The 18,729-nt window shown below is 37.7% G+C and overlaps 1 protein-coding gene and 1 non-coding gene across 14 annotated transcripts in view; one reads left to right on the forward strand and one right to left on the reverse strand.

Moving 5' to 3' along the window:
* The window catches only part of Atrx (ATRX chromatin remodeler), a 141,714-nt gene that overhangs the window by 14,735 nt on the left and 108,250 nt on the right, over positions 1–18,729 (reverse strand). For all 13 annotated transcript variants that reach the window (XM_029534445.1, XM_029534446.1, XM_029534440.1 and 10 more), the window contains 5 exons: positions 10,712–10,865; positions 8,820–8,926; positions 5,928–6,036; positions 4,505–4,682; positions 3,212–3,406 (listed from right to left, as the gene is read on the reverse strand). In XM_029534445.1, coding sequence (XP_029390305.1) covers positions 3,212–3,406; positions 4,505–4,682; positions 5,928–6,036; positions 8,820–8,926; positions 10,712–10,865 — 743 coding nt within the window. The remainder of the gene's footprint in view (positions 1–3,211; positions 3,407–4,504; positions 4,683–5,927; positions 6,037–8,819; positions 8,927–10,711; positions 10,866–18,729) is intronic.
* LOC115063253 lies at positions 5,039–5,224 on the forward strand. The gene has a single exon (XR_003843125.1). It is a non-coding gene; the product is annotated as a U2 spliceosomal RNA (small nuclear RNA).

The raw sequence follows: 18,729 nt of genomic DNA on the forward strand, positions 1-18,729 counted from the left end.
GCCTGCGGACAGCCGCCAGGCGAACACCCCTCCTGGGCAGGAGAGGCGCAGGACGATCGGGTCCAGCTGCGGGTCCCCTCTCCAGTCCGCTCTCTCCCCGGCAGTGCACCGGAGGCGGCTTTTGTTTTCTTAATAAAGGGTACGGAACCTAGGCTGTGTACACTGTACTTAAGAGGAACAAAACACCTACTTAAGTGTATTATGAAATGTGGTCCTGGCCAAGATCAGGTCACTAAAAATCTGTGCAATCTATAAATCTATTGCCAGAAAAAGCATTTTTCCAAAGAAAATTCACATATATGTTAACAAAGGTGACATTAATATTTAAGAAACAAATAGTTGAGAATCAGTCACCAACTCAGTAAGATTTGGTGAAGGCTTATGACTGAAGAACATTACTCTGAAAAGTTAAAAGAATGGATAGAACCTAGAATCTCAGTTATTTTTGTTTGTTTTTCACCTTTTTGTCAACTTGACACAAGCTAGAGTTATTTGGAACAAAGAACCTGACTAGAGAAAATGACTGCATTAGACTGTCGGGGGACAATTCTAGTCTATATGGCATTCATGACTGATGATCCATATGGGAAGGACCAACCACTAGGGGTGGTACTACTCCTGAGCAAGTAGCCCTGGGGTGGACCAGAGGGAGTAAGTCAGTAAGCAGCACTCCTTTCCAGTCTCTGTTTCAGTTCCTGCATCTCAGGTTCTACCTTGACTTCCCCTGATGATGGACTTCTGTAACCCATAAACCAAATAAACCCTTTCCTCCCTAAGTTGCTTTTGGTCACGATGTTTTACCAATGCAAAAGAAACCCTAATTAGAGAGCTGGGTGTTAAGGATGATTCATACCCACAACTGCGGCCTTCCGGATGCTGAAGCAGGTGGACTGCTAGATGTTCAAGGACCACCTAAGCTACAAAGTGAATCTAAGGTGAGCCTAAGCTATACAGCCAGACTCTATCAAAAGATCAAAAGCCCACCAAGAGACAAACAGACACTTAAGACGACATGATTCAGAAGATCTTAAATTTAAATTCACTAAAAGAAACAATATTCACAGGATTATGATTTCAAAAAGAAAAAAATTTCATTGGCAACAGCAATTAAGAATCATATGTGTAGAGTTAAGAAAACACAAGTTAATATGCTATGGTCATGAGTGAAGTTGACTAATATGACAGATTCAAGAAGGAACTGAAGACACAATATAATAAGACAAAGGGCTGTTGTGTGGCTTAGCAAAGGAGCACTTGTGTAGGATGTACAAAACACAAACAGATCCAGACACAACCAGATACAAGGTAAAACCAAACAATTTCGTCCTTTCATAAATTTACCCCGAGAGACTGACAGTGAGACCAAGCACTGTAGTCACAACTCTCAACGACAGTACATCACTAAGGAATGGTGAGAGTTCAGTGACACTCTGCTACTTTTTAAAGGCTAGTGTTATGCTGCTTACTATGGAAGAGAGCAAAGGAAGAAAGTAGTTCTTGCCTTTAATGAGCTATAAAAATATGAGACAAAATCATAGTCAAGTGACTAATCATCTAAGACATCAAATGTAATTAGAAAGGTGATAAGTAAAACTAAAAAGAGTAACAGAAATACGAAACAAAGAATTGTGCATTAGGACTGTAAAGAGGCAGAAAGGCATATAATCACATCAGGTACGTTAGAAATAAGTAGTTCTGGAAAAATTCCCATAGAAAAGGCATGCTACTTAATAACTACTTAGATAATATTAGTTGAGGAAAGGAATTAAGATATATATTTTTGACTAAAGATAATTTAAAAACCCACAAAAATAAAAAACAGCTGGGCAGTGGTGGCGCAGGCCTTTAATCCCAGCACTTGGGAGGCAGAGGCAGGAGGATTTCTGAGTTCCAGGCCAGCCTGGTCTAAAAGTGAGTTCCAGGACAGCCAGGGCTATACAGAGAAACCCTGTCTTGACAAAACCAAAAAACAAAACAAAACAAAACAACAAAGTAAGGGAGAAAAGTCAAAACAAAACAGGAGAGAGAAAGAACATAAAGTTCAGTGAGTAGGGGTGTGGGGAAGGGAGGAAATATGACCAAATTATCATATGAAAAATTAATAAAATTAAGGATAATAAAAATTATAAATAAAGGGACTGTAGCTACAATTGTACTGTAATAATAGGAGGTAGCTTTGATATATCTTTAATAAAAGCAGGTTCAAATGACAAGAAATGCTTCACTGCAAATGTCAAAATAAACCCTATCAAAGTTTGGCAAGATGAGATGAACTTGCCAATACAAGCCCGAGAAACAAATCTAACATTTACTAACTGGACTGTACACCCCTCCTGTTGACACTGTGTTTTATTTAGGCCTGCCAGTAACCCTCATCTACATCATCTTAATAGCATCCTAACAAGGGTTTAGCATCCACTTTATTTTCTCTAATTTATCTTCCACAATTACACAAAATACTTTTAAGATGAAAAATGTTTCTTGTTTAAACTTCAATAGACCCTACAGTCATAATGTTTCCTAATCTAAGTTCTATTAACCCAGTCTCTATCTACCTTGGAGTGTTCTCTTCTTCTCTTCCTGCTCCTACTTCTAGACAGCCACTTCAACCCTACACTATGATTAGTTTCTTTCAGATCCCTCCAAAAGTCCATAAGGGTTTCCCTTATCCACGTCCTCACCAATACTTACTACTTTTTGTTCCTTTAATAGCAACCCTAATAAGTACAAGGTAGTAGTATCTATGGTTTTGAGTTACAGTTCCTTCATAATTAAGATGATGGGTAATTTTTCATAGGCCAATTTGCTGATTCTTAATTGGTCTATGACAGAAAAGAAGGTAAAGAGGCAGCTAACTTACTAGTACTGTTAATTAAATATGTACGTGCTAAACTGGAAGCATAGGAAAATACAGTCTTCATGATTTCCACTCAGGTATCTGTTCAGATTTCTTTCTGGGAGGTAGGAATGCTATTTAACCTAAAGCATGCTTTTCAGAAATATTATCATTTATAGTGCCTACGGAGATGCAATCAGGCATCCTTACATTTATAATCATGTAGATTAAAGCTTACTGAATATATAAGTTAATCTCTGAAAATCTGTGCAGTGGCCTTCAGGAGATTCACTTTCACTGTTGTAGTACGGTTTTCCTTGGTCCCTGTTGGCATTTGGTTTATTAGTTAACCTAATAATCTAAATAAAAACATACCTTCGGCAGCATGGGGGTATCTCTTTTCTTCTTCTTTTCTGAATTAGGGTCATCTAATAAGTCTGGCTCAAACGTATAAAGTTCAGTAAGCTCATTCATGGTAAAATGGCGCTCAACCTGCTGTTGATCAACAACTCGGAAAGATAGTGACTGCTTTGTTACCTGACGATCGTAAATCTTATCTTCCATGGTTCCCTTTGTTTAAAAAAGAAGAAAGGAACAATTATACAAATAAGGAAATTTGGTCAACATGGAACTTCAGATAAATCTAATTACTGGTCAATATAAAAAGGTAACAGTTCAAGGTCATATGTTGCCATAAAGACTACCTAGCAGTGATGCTCTATGACAGAGCTCATCTGGTTAAGAAAACTTACCATCTTAATTTATCATCAAATTAAGAAAATTAGACTATGGAGAGCCATTCTAAATTATCTGACCAAAATGGGTCTGTATGCTGCCTTGAGGTAGTTATATACTTGGTCAAAGTCAGAGAACAGGCAGATATCAGGACAACCAGAAAGAAAAGGGACATGAAAGGAAATTTAGATGCATACTGAAATTAGAATGTGAGGAAGCAGGTTTCTGTGTAATACATAAAAGACTAACAATAACCAAAATTACTCTTCTGCTAGCATACTCTTATGCTAGAACATGCTAGCATATTAATATACAGTATTTATTACCTATAAACTAAAATATAAAGAAGCTGTACATGTAAATATCAGGATAGAGACACAGCATATGTCACACTGAGGAAGACCAAGTAAGGATCTACCAGTCAACCAAGGCTGTCACTGAAAAAAAACTAGATTTAGGTGCAGGTGGAGTGTATGTCACACCTGCTCCTAAGGCACAGATGCAACTATTTTAAAAAGGGCAATTTGACTCTACAAATACAAATTAACTTGAAATGCAAATTTGTCTTCAATTTTATTTTCTTACATGTGAATTCTGAAGGGGAGTTGATTTTGGTTTTAAACAGAGGTCTTCACATATATACAAGACTGTCCTTGAAACTACCCCTCCCTTCCTACACATGCTATGTGCTAGAATCACAGCAGTGTGCCAGCATGTCTGGCTGCTAAGGCTAACTTGACTTTTGCTTTATTTACAGAATAAATTTCTGTAATATTTAATAAATTTACAGAATAGTTTCAACTGTCTGTTTGTAAAAGATCTATGTTGTGCATGTGTATTCATCAGTTTCATCTGTATAGGTTCTGCACTTCTAGAATATTATTATCTTCATCCAACTTTTTAATAAGAAAGAAATGTAAATGACAAACCTACCTGAGCTAAGAACCTATATACATAAACAGGTTTAGTTTGTCCAAAGCGATAAACTCTGAATATACTCTGGATGTCATAAGATGGATTCCAAGAAGCATCAAATATAATCACTCTATTAGCAGCTACCAGGTTAATTCCAAGAGATCCTGCTTTAGTGGAAATGATAAACAATCGCCCTCTAAAAATGAAAATATAAAATAAATGCTTAGCTATGATATGACTTTAATATTACAACAGTACACACACAAGGCATACTTTATCTAAAGTGGTTTAAGATGAATCAGCTTCCCAAAACAACAAAAAAATCAGACATTTGTAATTGCATTAATTATTAATTATAACTATATTATTAACTTTAAAACTTCCAATAATGTATAATTAAAGAGGACTCAAGATTCAGAAATGTTGGGAGAAGGGAAAGAATGATCAAAATAGATGCAAAATTATTTTAAATAAAAAATTACCAATATACATATAAGAATTCAATCTGTCTGATTTATGATTGAAGAAAAGCAAATTAAAAATCACACTAGGATTATTTCTCAGCCTTTTGGCTAAAATCAAGTGTAGAGTGTTATCGGTGTAATATCCAATGTATCCTCTCTCCAAGAGCAGTATGTTACACGGATTTTTGGAGCTAAGAGATGGAATAGGAGCAGTTTCTGTCCACTCCATGCATCGACCTGGTATTTCAGTTCCTCCAGGAACAGTGCACCACCTTTGGAGAACGTGAATGAATGAATAAACCAACTAGCTTTTGTAAAAACATGAAAATAGTAAGTGTGGAAACGAATGTAGAAGTCAAACTTTCTTACATTGCTGGCAGAAAGACCACAGAGTCACCTTGTAAAGCTGACAATCTCACAGGTAGATAAATGTCAAGAGTATCACACAAACCAGCATTTAAGATTCTCAGACTTTAGCACCATAAGGAAAATACTAGTGATGACAAAAGCTTGTACAAGAACATTTAGAATAGCTTCAATTTTAATTCCAAAACTGGGAACAATTCAAATGACCTTGAGAAGTTAATGGCTATGATGCCCTAGAACTCAAAAATGAAAAGAAGCACGGACCACAAATATTTTCCAAACAGAATCTTGCAGTGCTGCCCAGGTGGGAGTGCAACTTACTATGTAGATCAGGCACTGACCTTAAAAAGATCCACTTGCTTCTGCCTCTCAAATGCTGAAATTAAAGTATATGCTACCATGTCTGCTCAAATATATTTATAAGTGATAGATGTGAGACTCACATGGCTACAGTGTCCGTGAGTAAAGTTTTGGGGTGAAGGTTGTAGATACCCCTGGTTTTGGCTTTGATTACATCATTTATTAAATATTATTAAAAAATATATTAAAAAGCTAATTTTACTGAACCTAAATTGAAAAAAATATCTATACATACAGAAAATGCTTCATACCTCACATTGGTTTCATCATTAAATTCTTCAGCCCACTTCTTCCTTGACTGTGCATTAGTAGAACCATCCAAGCGGTAATAGTCAATATTTCGGAGCCACTTTCCTTCACCTGAAAGTAGAGTAAGAAAACTCAGAGGAATTTCATGTGTTGCTCCTTCATAATTGTAGATTTTTCATTCTTGAGTACCACTTAAAAGCAAGATGACTGAAGGGGTAAAGGTTCCTACCAAAAAGTTTGACAACCTAATGTTCATCCCCAGGACCCATGAGGTGGAAGAAGAAAGCTATCCCAAGTTGTTCTCTGACCTCCACTCACATGCCCAAGCACCCACACACACAATAACTAAATTTAATTTAAAAAAATGTAGGTGGGTAATAGGCCAAGTGGAATAGTACATGCCTATAATCCCAGCATCAGGAGGGCAATTACATGGTCCAGGCCAGGCCAGACTCCATAACTAGACATTCTGAAAAATCAAAATACAAGTTGGAGATGTAGTTTAGCTGGCAGAATGCATGGAGCCCTGGATCCTTGGTATGAAATAAAACCAAATTGGTGCAGGTTGCATGCACACAATTCTGGTGCCACCTGGGAGGTAGACGCAGAAAGATCAGAACTTTAAGGCCACAATCAGATACAGAGCGAATCTGAGCCTCTATATTTAGGAACAGAAACTAAATGTTAGTTTCTGGGTAAATGGCTCAGTGACTGCTTTGCAAATATGAGGACCTGGGTTCAGAGCCCCAGGACACAGATAAAAGCTGGGCATGGTGGTAGGCACCAGATGCCAGGGACTCACTAGCCTGTCAGCCTAATTGAAACTGTGAACTCCAATGCAGTTGAGACCAAATTAGATGGAGTGGAGTGCGACTGAGAAAGAGAACTGAAGCTGACCTCTGGCCTCCATGTACTCAGAGGCCCATGTATACTTACGGGCACAAGTACACACATACAAAAACCCAAACTAAAAGGTGGGCTATATTACTAAAGAGATGACTCAGTAGCTAACTCCATAGTTTCACTCCATGGCCAAAGCTGCCAAATGAACATGTGATCCTTCTTGTTTCTGCCTTCCTAGTGCTAGATTTATATGGCTCTGTTACTTCACACAGCAGAAAAATAGTCCTTTCTTAAACAAAGGACCTTGCTCAAAGAAAAGGTAGAAAATTCCCGAGAAATGGCTCTCACGGCTGTCCTCTACCCCCAGTAGCCTGGGACTTTGCCAAACTGGTCAGTACCTACAACTCTCAAGATTTGGGAGTGCTCTGAAATTTGGCATACTGCATAGACTATTAGATAATAATTCCTAATCTGAGTCAGATAGCCTTAATTAGAATCCACACTGTTCCAAATGCTGGTACTTAACCAATACACAGTGACATTCCTAGCAGTAATAATAAAAGTTACTTAAAAGACTTTATTGGTAGTTAAAGCCAATGCTTGACAAACACAACTTATAAAATTATAAACTGATAAGCATGTAAAAACAAAAACAGTTCAAATTTACTAGTGAACAGAAGAACAGAAGTCAAGTGAGTGTGGTGATTCATATCATCACCTGGTAAGCCCACTAGGGACTCTGAATAAAACGGTGATGTATCAGCTATCCCTGAACTAGTAAGAGTCAGAGTAACCAAGGACTTCCTTCTGAAGAGAAAAGAGAGGGAGAGCATCAGGAACCATGAAAGAGGAGGCAGGCCAGCTGAAAATCATAAAGGAAACACAAAGGCTGCACATAAAAAATGAGCTCACAGCTATGCCCAAACAGGCTGGTTTTCTCTTTCTTGTGGTCCTAAGGCTGAAACATAAGGCTTTGTACATCCCAGTTAAGTACTCTATCATTGAACTACATCTCCAGATACTTCAATGAGTTTAGCAGAGAATCATCCTATAGAAATTACTCTGTAGTCTGCAATTCTATTCAAAAGATTTGAAAATTAATGTTTAAATACATGGAAACTAAAAATAGTAACAAGAGCACCATTTCCAACAGCCCAGAAGTGAAATCATTCCCATTATCAAATGAACGACTGATCAAAATGTAGAATTAGACACAGTGAGCTATTAAATTCTTAAAAAGTGTAACACAAATAGGTTAACATTGAAATTAGTTCACAATGTGAAGGACGCCAGTAAGGAAAGACTATGTATTATAAAGTCCCACAGTAGTCCAGAAGTCACTCATAGAAGGCATGTAGAGTTCTGATTACCTAGCTTACAGAAGCTGAGGAGTGGGATAAGGAAGTAATAACTAAATAATATAGGAATTCATACAGAAGTGATTAAAATACTTAAAAATTAACTATGATACCAGTTTCACACATCTAAATATCCTAAAACCAGTAGATTTTCCACACTGAGCAAAATGTGTAATATATGAATTATGTATTAATAAACTTGTTTTCAATGCTAAATTACCTATCATTGTAATGTTACTGTTATTAGTTTTTGTTAAATGACAAAACTATAGAATGGGAGACACATTAATAGAGCTCAATCTAGTAGCTGATTTACTATTCATTTCCATAATGTCACCCTGCAGACCTCAAAGGTACACAAGAAAGATGTAAACAGAAGAAACCAAGCCAAGCACGACAGCCACTGCTGTAATTCCATCATGAATGACGGTGTGACAAGATCATAAATATGGCCATCTTAGCTACACATCCCGTCCCTGGTTCAAAATGGGGGGGGGGGGGAACAAATGGAGACAAGAAATACAGACTGACCAGAGAGATGTCTGTGGATACAGATAGGAAGAAAATACAGAATATACTGTGACATGACAGGGTGGCGAGCTACTGGGTAATTTGGTTTCCTTCATCTTTAAAACATTCATTATGTTCCACAAGTACTTTAAAAATTATAATATAGATATGCTTATCATTTACCTTTATAAATAAGAGGTTTATCTTTATCTTCTGTTTTCTCCCTACTAGCCAATTCAAGAAAATCTTCAATCAAGTCCAGAGATATGAGCGACTGGCTAAAAACAAGACTTTAAAAAAAAACCAGATTAGTCATGGATTAGAAGATCAAGCCTGCAAAGTTATTGTTTTTCCTAATTATCTATGAATTTAACATAAAACTTTATAATAAAATGCAAAAGCCTCAACAAGATATACTTTAAAGAAATTAACAAGTTGATTGTAAGATGTTAGACACAGGACAACAACAATAAAACCAAACAACATGAAAAGGCAAATCAATTTTACATGGCAGTAGATCACTGAAGGGGCCAGGAGAAGATCAATGCAAGAGTCTAGACAAACCATAGCCACAGTTCACTTGTCTCAGTTGCCTTCCCCAGAACCTAACAAACTTCAGTGAAGTCACGGAAACAATTAATTCTGAACTACGAACTTCAGGACTTTAAGTTCCTTAGACATACTATGTAATTGATAGGGCTATGGAATTTAGACTATTAAACTGGAAAAGAGGTCAGCCTAAATCAATTAGCAATTAAGACTAGTTTAGGAATCACTGAGCTATATGCATCATGCAAAGAAGTTAAGAGTCATTAGGCCCAAATGCCAATATATAAAATGTCTTCTAGTAACAAATAACAAAGAAAAATTGTTTAATGATTGATAAAAAATACTCTTACCTGAATAAGCTATTTTGGTTTCACTTGCTTTATTAGCATATGAAAATATAAAAAGCAATACAAGGCTGGAAAGATGGTTCAGTGGGTAAAGGTGCTTGCCACCAACTGGAATTCAACCCCAGGGTCCCATATGGTGGAAGGAGAAAACCGAATCTTAAAGTTCTCTTGTGACTTCCCCACATGTGCCATGGCACTGGGAACACACACACATGTAATTAGAAACTTTTTAAAGCAATACTTGCAGAAACCGTTCGCTGGGGGAAGATGGGCTTTATCTACTTCCTGGTGTCTGCGAACAATGGTCGCTTTACACTCCCTCTGCCATGCTTCCCCCTTTCTGAAGAATGAACTAAAATCCCTGTGTAACCATAAGCCAGAGCAAACCTCTCCTCCTTTAAGCTGGTTCTATCAGGTATTTTGTTACAACGATGAGAAAGTCACTAATAAAATGATATGCAAATACAAAATTGAAGTTGCTAATGACCAAACCTTGTGCACACTAGGTAAGCACCCTACCACTAAGCTACAGACATCCCCCCAAGTTCTCAAATTAACTTTAAATCATACAAGTTGAGAACAGAAAAACAAGCAAATAACAAACATGTATAAGAAGAATCATTTCTCCCTTCATAGGCGCTCTAAACTCAAGTATCATCTAGTTCCTACTTTTCATCTTTCAAGAATAACTTATTATTCAAATTTATCATGGCCCAATGGAAATGCTATATTTCTAATACACTTGTTCACTCTTCAGCTTTCCCACTTTAGGAATTAATACCATAATCCACTAGTCATTTAAGTTGCAGAGCTAGTAGTCACTCTGACTATTCACTGCCTGTATTTAATCTATCAATTCCTAGTGCTTCTGCTTCAAACCGTATTTTTACCAATTGATTCCAGTACCTGAGAAGCAAAGGCAGAAAGACTGCTGAGTTTAAGACCATCCTGAACTAGATAGTGAAAACTTGAAGCACTGAAGAAAAAAATTGATTACATACTCAGAAATAGCAGCTTATAAGGAAGGTAGCTGGTTGCGCTGGCATGACATTGTAATAATCAAAGAAATTACATCTTATCATGGGAAGAAAACATATCAGATCTGTTTAAATAAACTTTATGGTTACCAAATGTTAATTTATATAACAGATATATATACATATATAAAAAAAAGCTTACACTTTATCCCCAATTTCTTCTGCCATTCGAAGAATTTCAAAAAGAAGTACCATTTTTCCAGAATGTTCTAAAACCTCAGCATCAGTATCTGTAACAAAATCTTTGTACCAATCTGGAGCTGGGCTACTTGGATTAGAAGTGGAAGTAGTTTTACCTAAATAAAATAAATGGAGCATAAGTAAGTACAATAATCAGCAAAAATACCCCTGAATGACAGCAAACAAGCTAGAATAAGAAAGCTAAGAGACTGACGGCTACTTAGGACAGGGGAAGGGAAAGGACAGCGGATGAACACAGAAAGAGATGCCATCACAGGACAAAGAGCTCTACACTGAGGGAAGGAAGGCATAGAATGGAGAGGTGAAGGTTCAGCGAAATACAAGATGACAGCAAGCGGAAGATTGATTCTGACAGAATGCAAGACAGACTCTACCAGCGGGGCTGAGGAGCTCAGAAAGAGACCAGAAAGGGATTCAAATCCCCCCAAAAACTAAAACCCTGAAAATACACTGTAAGAGGCACGAAGCAACAGAGACAGAGAGATCGAGGAAGTAAATCTTCACTAAATCCGGTCTGACCTGAAAAAACATCACCCAATCATACTGAACTATTTTGCTATTCTTTTAACAAAAAAATGACCATAAAGTAAAATATACAAGAAATAATCTATTAGACAATGTAAAGATACTGTGAATCAAAGCTTTAAAAAATATGCTTAACAGGCTTCTGCATTTTCTCACAACTGTCTTTCATTGAAAAGTATTTATAATTTTAATGTTATAAAAAGCAGAGTACAATGAACAGCTGTGCCTCCATATATCATGTTTATCAAAAATTCTACTCGATGCAGGTGAAGTCTAAAAGATGGTCCATTTTCTCTTTCTTCTTCTAAGACCTAAGTAATCCTCTACTTTTATTTTTATTTAAAGCATATAAATTTTTTTCTTTTGTTTTGTTTTTTGTTTTGTTTTGTTTTTCGAGACAGGGCTTCTCTGTGTAGCCCTGGATGTCCTGGAACTCACTCTATAGACCAGGCTGGCCTCAAATTCAGAAATCCACCAGCCTCTTCCTCCCAAGTGCTGGGATTAAAGGCGTGCGCCACCACGCCCGGCAATCCCCTACTTTTATATTTGCCATTTCTCTTTTACTGCAAGTGTATCCCTAAACTACCATACATTTTACCTAACTTTTAAATTTTACAGCATAAAGATTCAGTATGATTTTCCAGTTATTCGAATGCTGATTTCTCAGACTTTATCCAATATTTACATAATCATATTTCTTGTGAATCTGACCATGTTGTTTGTTTTGTGAGCTAACTTTTCTCAGGCTGCTTAGTATTTTTTTTGTCACTACATTTTCCTAAGGTTGCTTATTTCTAGTGTACTACAATTATCTTTCTTTTAAAAAATTCAAAAGCATATTTATTATTGTGTATATTGGGGGGGTCACACAAGTGGAAGGCAGAGGCAAACTCTTTGGGCCTTTCCCTCCTTCCACCTGTGTGTGGGTTCCTGAGATCAAACTCAGATCTGCAGGCTAGTGTGGCACATACCTAGTGAACCCTCTTGCCAATCATTTAAAAACTGATTGCTATTATGCTTTGTAACAATTTCACAAATGTACACTTTGTATATGTCCTCACTTCCAAATTCCTACCAATTCTACCCACCACTTAACCTCCTTTAAAATCTCTCTTACACATTCCTGTGTTCATTTTCTCCTGTGACCCACCAAGATTAACCAGGGTCATCTGTGTAACTGTGGGTTTAGCACTATCAATTGGAAGGTAGTGGGAATAGCAGAGGGTACATACACAATTAAGACAGTCCCTCCCCTCCTCCAAATCTAATGACTGCCAATATTTCAGAGGTACAAGTAGGGGCCTGTGATCCCTCTCCTACTTCCTTGACTGACTGGTGATAGCACTGGTCTGGTGTGCACTCAATGCATGTAACTACAGAGGTTAATACAGTAGTAGTATCGAGTGTAATGAATAGTATTTCATTCCCCTATCCCTTTTCCCAACTCTTACATTGGTCCAGGTCCCTCTTCTACCATTTTCTGCATTTTTAGGCAGCCATAAGTCTCTTCATCTACCACTATTCAATGTAGAAGAGGACTAATTTTTCAGTACCATTTCATCTTCAGTGTGGCTGAAATCTGTGAACATGACGAATATGAATGCACACATGTGCAGGCTGATTCTACACTTGCTATTGTAGGTTACCCCAAAGGATCGCTAACACAGAATTATTTTGTTTTATTTTGTCTTGCTTTTGAACAGGGTTTCATGTACCCCCAAGCTTTTCTTGAATTTACTATGTAGCCGAGGGTGGCTCTGAATTTCTGATCCTTCTGATTCCATCTGGGACTACGGCCATGTGCCACCATACCTGGATTTAATAAAACAACTTTGCCAACCAAATCCAAAGGTGAAACATACAACCTTCGGAATAACTGAACTGGCCAGGTTTTTTCAGTTGGGTGGGTGTTACTGGAGGAGGCATACCATTTACTTACAAAATGTGTACCCTTTAAGGGGATTCAGCTTTGAAAAAGTGATCTAAGAATTCAACAAAATACATAAGACTCAAAGCCTTGTATTCTGTCCCTGAGTAGGAAGACCAAAACAAACAAATAAACAAAAAAAAAACCAACAAAAAAACAAAACAAAAAAGCCCAAGCAAACAAACAAACAAAAACAAAAACAAAACAAAACAAAAATCCAAAGCTGTTAGCCTCAAACAAGACTAGAATATTGCTAAGGCTTCTATTCTACATAGTCTTGAACTTGGTTTTTAGATTTAGCAAGGTCCTCTTTGTGCGTTGTCCCTGGTGGCTCCATTACTTCTGTATAACTTACTGTGCAATTGCATAGAAACTTCATGAACTATTATTTAGGCATGCCACATACATATAAAACCTCATCTTTCCCTAAAAATCTTTTGTTTTTTTTGTTTTGTTTTGTTGAGACAAGGTCTTACTCTGAAGCCTAGGCTGACCGCAAACACACTATATAGCCAAGCCTAGACTCAAAGTCTCTGACCTTTTATCATCATCATCATCCTGACTGCTCAGATTATAGGCATCCACTATCGCTTTTGGCTCTATAGTATTTAATAGGGTATTCTCCTTTCTTGGTAGGCAAACTATTCACACATTTCACACATTACAATTCCTTTCATTTCAGAAAGGTTTGCCTCAAATCCCTGGCCCTTAGCTAGTCTGGGAACGTGAAAGGTAACTAGTCCTCTTCTCTGACATGAAAACACTGCCTGGTAACCACAACCCATCGCACACAGGCTATTTACAACAAATAACAGCAACAAACCCTCTGAACTACCAAATGCTAGCAGGGAGTAAAAATGTGAGGTTAAATAGGAAATGTCCAAGCTAAGATAAGTGAAAATTTCTATGGAAACATAATAGATCCCACTCTTTTGTGCAAGGCTGGGGAATCAACTCCAGGGAATCCTGAATGCTAATTGTGTGACCTACCAATTCCATTCTAATTTTGATCCTACTAAGTATAATCTAAAAGAGCAAAATGTGGGACTGGGAATGTAACTTATCTGGTAGAATGCATCTCTAGCATGAAATTCTGGATTTAATCCCTAGCACTGCAATAAAACCAAAGTATTGTGGGATACATCTATAACCCTAACACTGTGAAGTAGAAACAGGAAAATCAGAAGTTCAGGCTTACTCAGCTATATATATCAACAACGTGGACCACATGAGAACTTTTCTTTAAAATAAATAATCCAGAAACCTTTGAGCTACTTCAATTACTATATATTCTAGCCAGGCAGCTGGATCATGTCTACAATCCCAGTAGTAGGGAGGCTAATGAAGGCCCATCTCAAGGTGAAGACTTAGCAATATATGATATTAAAATTTGTAAGCAAATATTTATGCTTACAAATTTTTCTGATTTTATCATCCAGATACTTTAATTATAATTTCTGTTACAATTCCTTGCTGTGTATGTTAACAGCAACTGAATGCATGAAATGCATCCAACTACTACTTTATATACATTCTGGACCCACAAGAAACTTAGAAGACACAAAATATAATACAAATAGAAATCAATACACTCACTCAAAAATTCTTGATGTCTTCTGTATTTAAAGAAATGGACTACTGCTGCATTTAGAATAACAAAGTGTACGCTTTAAAGGGGGGAAGCATAACATGTTTGGAAAACAACTGTACATACAAAATAAATAACAGGAAGGGGGAGGGGAGAGAGACAGAAAATGTGCATGGGGGGGGAGCAAAGCAACAGCAGTGTGGTGCTGAGGATTGAAACGTGGTTTGTCTTCACTGAAATTCATTTTAAGTTTTTTTTATTGAATATTTTCTTTATTTACATTTCAAATGCTATCCGGAAAGTTCCCTATACCCTTCCCCCGCCCCTGCTCCCCTACCCACCCACTCCAGCTTCTTGGCCCTGGCCTTCCCCTGTGCTGAGTCATATAAAGTTTGCAAGACCAAGGGGCCTCTTTCCCAATGATGGCCAACTAGGCCATCTTCTGCTACATACGCAGCTAGAGACACGAGCTTAGGGGGTACTGGTTAGTTCATATTGTTGTTCCACCTATAGGGTTGCAGACCCCTTCAGCTCCTTGGGTACTTTCTCTAGCTCCTCCATTAGGGACCCTGTGTTCCATCCAATAGATGACTGTGAGCATCCACTTCTGTGTTTGCCAGGCACAAGAGACCGCTATATCAGGGTCCCTTCAACAAAATCTTGCTGGCATGTGCAATAATGTCTGGGTTTGATGACTAATGGGATGGATCCCCTGGTGGGGTAGTCTCTGGATAGTCCATCCTTTCATCTTAGCTCCAAACTTTGTCTCTGTAACTCCTTTCTTGGGTATTTTGTACCCTATCCTAAGGAGGAATGAAGTATCCACATGTTGGTCTTCCTTCTTCTTGGTTTCTGGTGTTTTGCAAATTGTATCTTGGGCATTCTACGTTTCTGTACTAATATCCACTTATCAGTGAGTGTGTATCTAGTGACTTCTTTAGTGACTGGGTTACCTCACTAAGGATGATATCCTCCAGATATCATCCATTTGCCCAGAAGATGTTCCACTATGTTCATAGCAGCTTTATTTATAATAGCCAGAAAAGCTGGAAAGAAACCCAGATGTCCCTCAATAGAGGAATGGATACAGAAATTGTGGTACATTTACACAATGGAGTATTACTCACGTATTAAAAACAATGAATTCATGTTAAGTCTTGATTCCCAAGAAATGATTAGGTTTTTAAGGGAGATAATGGTGAACACCTACAAAACTCTGGGAACTGAGGCAGGAAGACACATGTGAGAATGCTTATGAGGAGCCATTTGTGCTTTGTTCTCTTATTTCGTACAAGGTAAACAGCACAAGGCCTCTACTACATACGGACACCCAAACATGGGCTACTCAGTGACTAGAATTGTAAGCTCGAATAGAACTTTCTCCTTTATAGACTATGCAATTGGTTGGAATAAGACAAATAGTAAAGCCGGGCAGTGGTGGTGCACACCTTTAATCCCAGCACTCGGGAGGCATAGGCAGGCGGATTTCTGAATTCAAGGCCAGCCTGTTCTACAGAGTGAGTTCCAGGACAGCAAGGGCTACACAGAGAAACCCTGTCTCGGAAAACCAAAGAGAAAAAAAAAAAAAAGACAAATAGTAAACGCCTAAATGTATTTTGTTTATAACAGTATCTAGCACAGAGTAAGCACTCAAATATATTTGTTGAATAAAAAAGGATAGTGAATTTTTGCTAATAATATACATCCCTACATCAAATGCAAGAATTCTATCACAAAATTTATATTCATATATGAAATGGGATGCTTTTAAAAATGTCAGGAAGTAGCTGGACGTAGTGGCGCTCGCCTTTAATCCCAGCACTCGGGAGGCAGAGGCAGGCGGATTTCTGAGTTCGAGGCCAGCCTGGTCTATAGAGTGAGTTTCAGGACAGTCAGGGCTACACAGAGAAACCCTGTCTGGAAAAACCAAAAAAGTCAGGAAGTTAAGGCAAAAGGATTAACAAAACTTTGAGGCTACGAGGTGATTTCTAGGCCTGTGCTACAAAGTAAGATTTGTCTTGAAAGCCCCACCCACTTAACCAAACTAAGGTAATATAACATATAACCATTCATGAATGAAGTATACTCTAAAAACGCTACCAATAAATCAATAACCTTTGGATTATATAGCTATTCTTTACCATAAACTTTCCTCCTAATAAAATACAAAAGGATGCTACTGTAAACCTAAACAACTTATTCAAACATGATGCTACTTAAAAAAACTATTACAAGAGAATTATACTTAACATCTACCTAAAATTCCACGTGCAGCAACATTCTGACTCATTAATGTACCATTCTAAGAAAATAATTTCATTTTAGTTACCCAGCGACAGCTATGTAAGTTCATATGGCATATTCTTTATTAAAATTTTTCATATATCTTATGTGTATATGTATCTTCCTGTGTGTGTGTGTGTGTTGTGTTGTGGTATGTATGCATAGTGCTTTGGATTACCTGAAACTGACATTGCAGATAGGTGTGAGCCACTATGTGGTTGCTGGGAACCTAACTGGTCTTCTGAAAGAATAGCCTCAACCACTGAGCCATTTCTCCATTTCTTTGTTTTGTTTTGTTTTGTTTTGTTTTGTTTTTTTGGTTTTTCGAGACAGGGTTTCTCTGTATAGCCCTGGGTGTCCTGGAACTCACTCTGTAGACCAGGCTGGCCTCGAACTCAGAAATCTGCCCACCTCTGCCTCCCGAGTACTGGGATTAAAGGCGTGCGCCACCACGCCCAGCTCATTTCTCCATTTCTTAAATGGAGCGAATTTAAATCTAAAGAACAAATTGTATTTTTACCATCTATTTAAGAGACTGTTTCTGATAAAATCTGCATGTATATAAATTTTAAAAAATATATTTCCATATAAATAACTTCTATGTTACTTCACACAGACTTTATAAAGCAAAAGTCCTAGCTTGTCTTTTGAGTTTTTCCATCTGGAAAACTGGAAGCAGCTAGACATTTCTAGAAGCAATCCAGGTACACATCCCACTTGCACTTCCTGACAAGCAAGGGGATATTAACTACAATTTAAAACTAATCAATATTTTATTCCTTGGGAATTTCATACATGCATCAAATCTGCACCCTACTGCCTCCCCTTTACCTCCTTGCCATACCTCTGACTTGCATTTCGAGCACTGAATAATTCTTTCTTTTTAGCCCTAACAGAAAAAAAAAAGAAGTTCAATAATATTATTCCCGGGAACATACACACATAGGGAGAGAGTGCAGAACTGTAAGTAGAAAGGGTGGAAGAAGAGAGCACAGCAGGAGCGAGCAGAAGCTTTTCATTGCTTTGACTTTATAATCACAGTTTGAGCTGTGATGAAAATACTCTTTAATTCTACTTGGAAGATGGATGCTGACAAAGCTGCTTTAATGGATGGAGGAGCCGAAGAGAAGAAAAAAGAGGGAAATTGTGTAGTTTAAATTTCATGACTCCCCTGATTTGGAGAATCCAGGGTTTGTGGTTAGGCTGCCACCTGTCTACTCCACAGAGGTACTGAAAAGAGAAGCGTTGATAGAGGAATCACTGTGTTAGTCAGCGGAGACCTGAGCTCAACCAAGCTGGTCTGATCACAAGATCATTCGGCTGCCACCCACATTTCTTTCCGCCTCACAGATGTTTAACTGTTTTAATCTATAACTCCCCAATGCCAAATATTTAAAGCCATTTAGAAGTAAGATATTGGAAATATTCTGATATTTAGTCCCAGCTTTAAAGCTCCTAAACACAGTCAGCGTGTACTAAGAATAGTAGAATGGCTAAGCACTAACTCTTAAGCATATACAAGGGGAGAAAAACTGAAATCCTGGGGCAGTAAACTTTTCCTTTCATATAAAGGAGAGAAAAACAGAAAAATGAACTGTACATGTTATAGGGGGAACCAAAGCACGTAATTATAGAT

Source organism: Mus pahari, chromosome X, assembly GCF_900095145.1.
Source record: "Mus pahari chromosome X, PAHARI_EIJ_v1.1, whole genome shotgun sequence".
Lineage (NCBI taxonomy): Eukaryota > Metazoa > Chordata > Mammalia > Rodentia > Muridae > Mus > Mus pahari.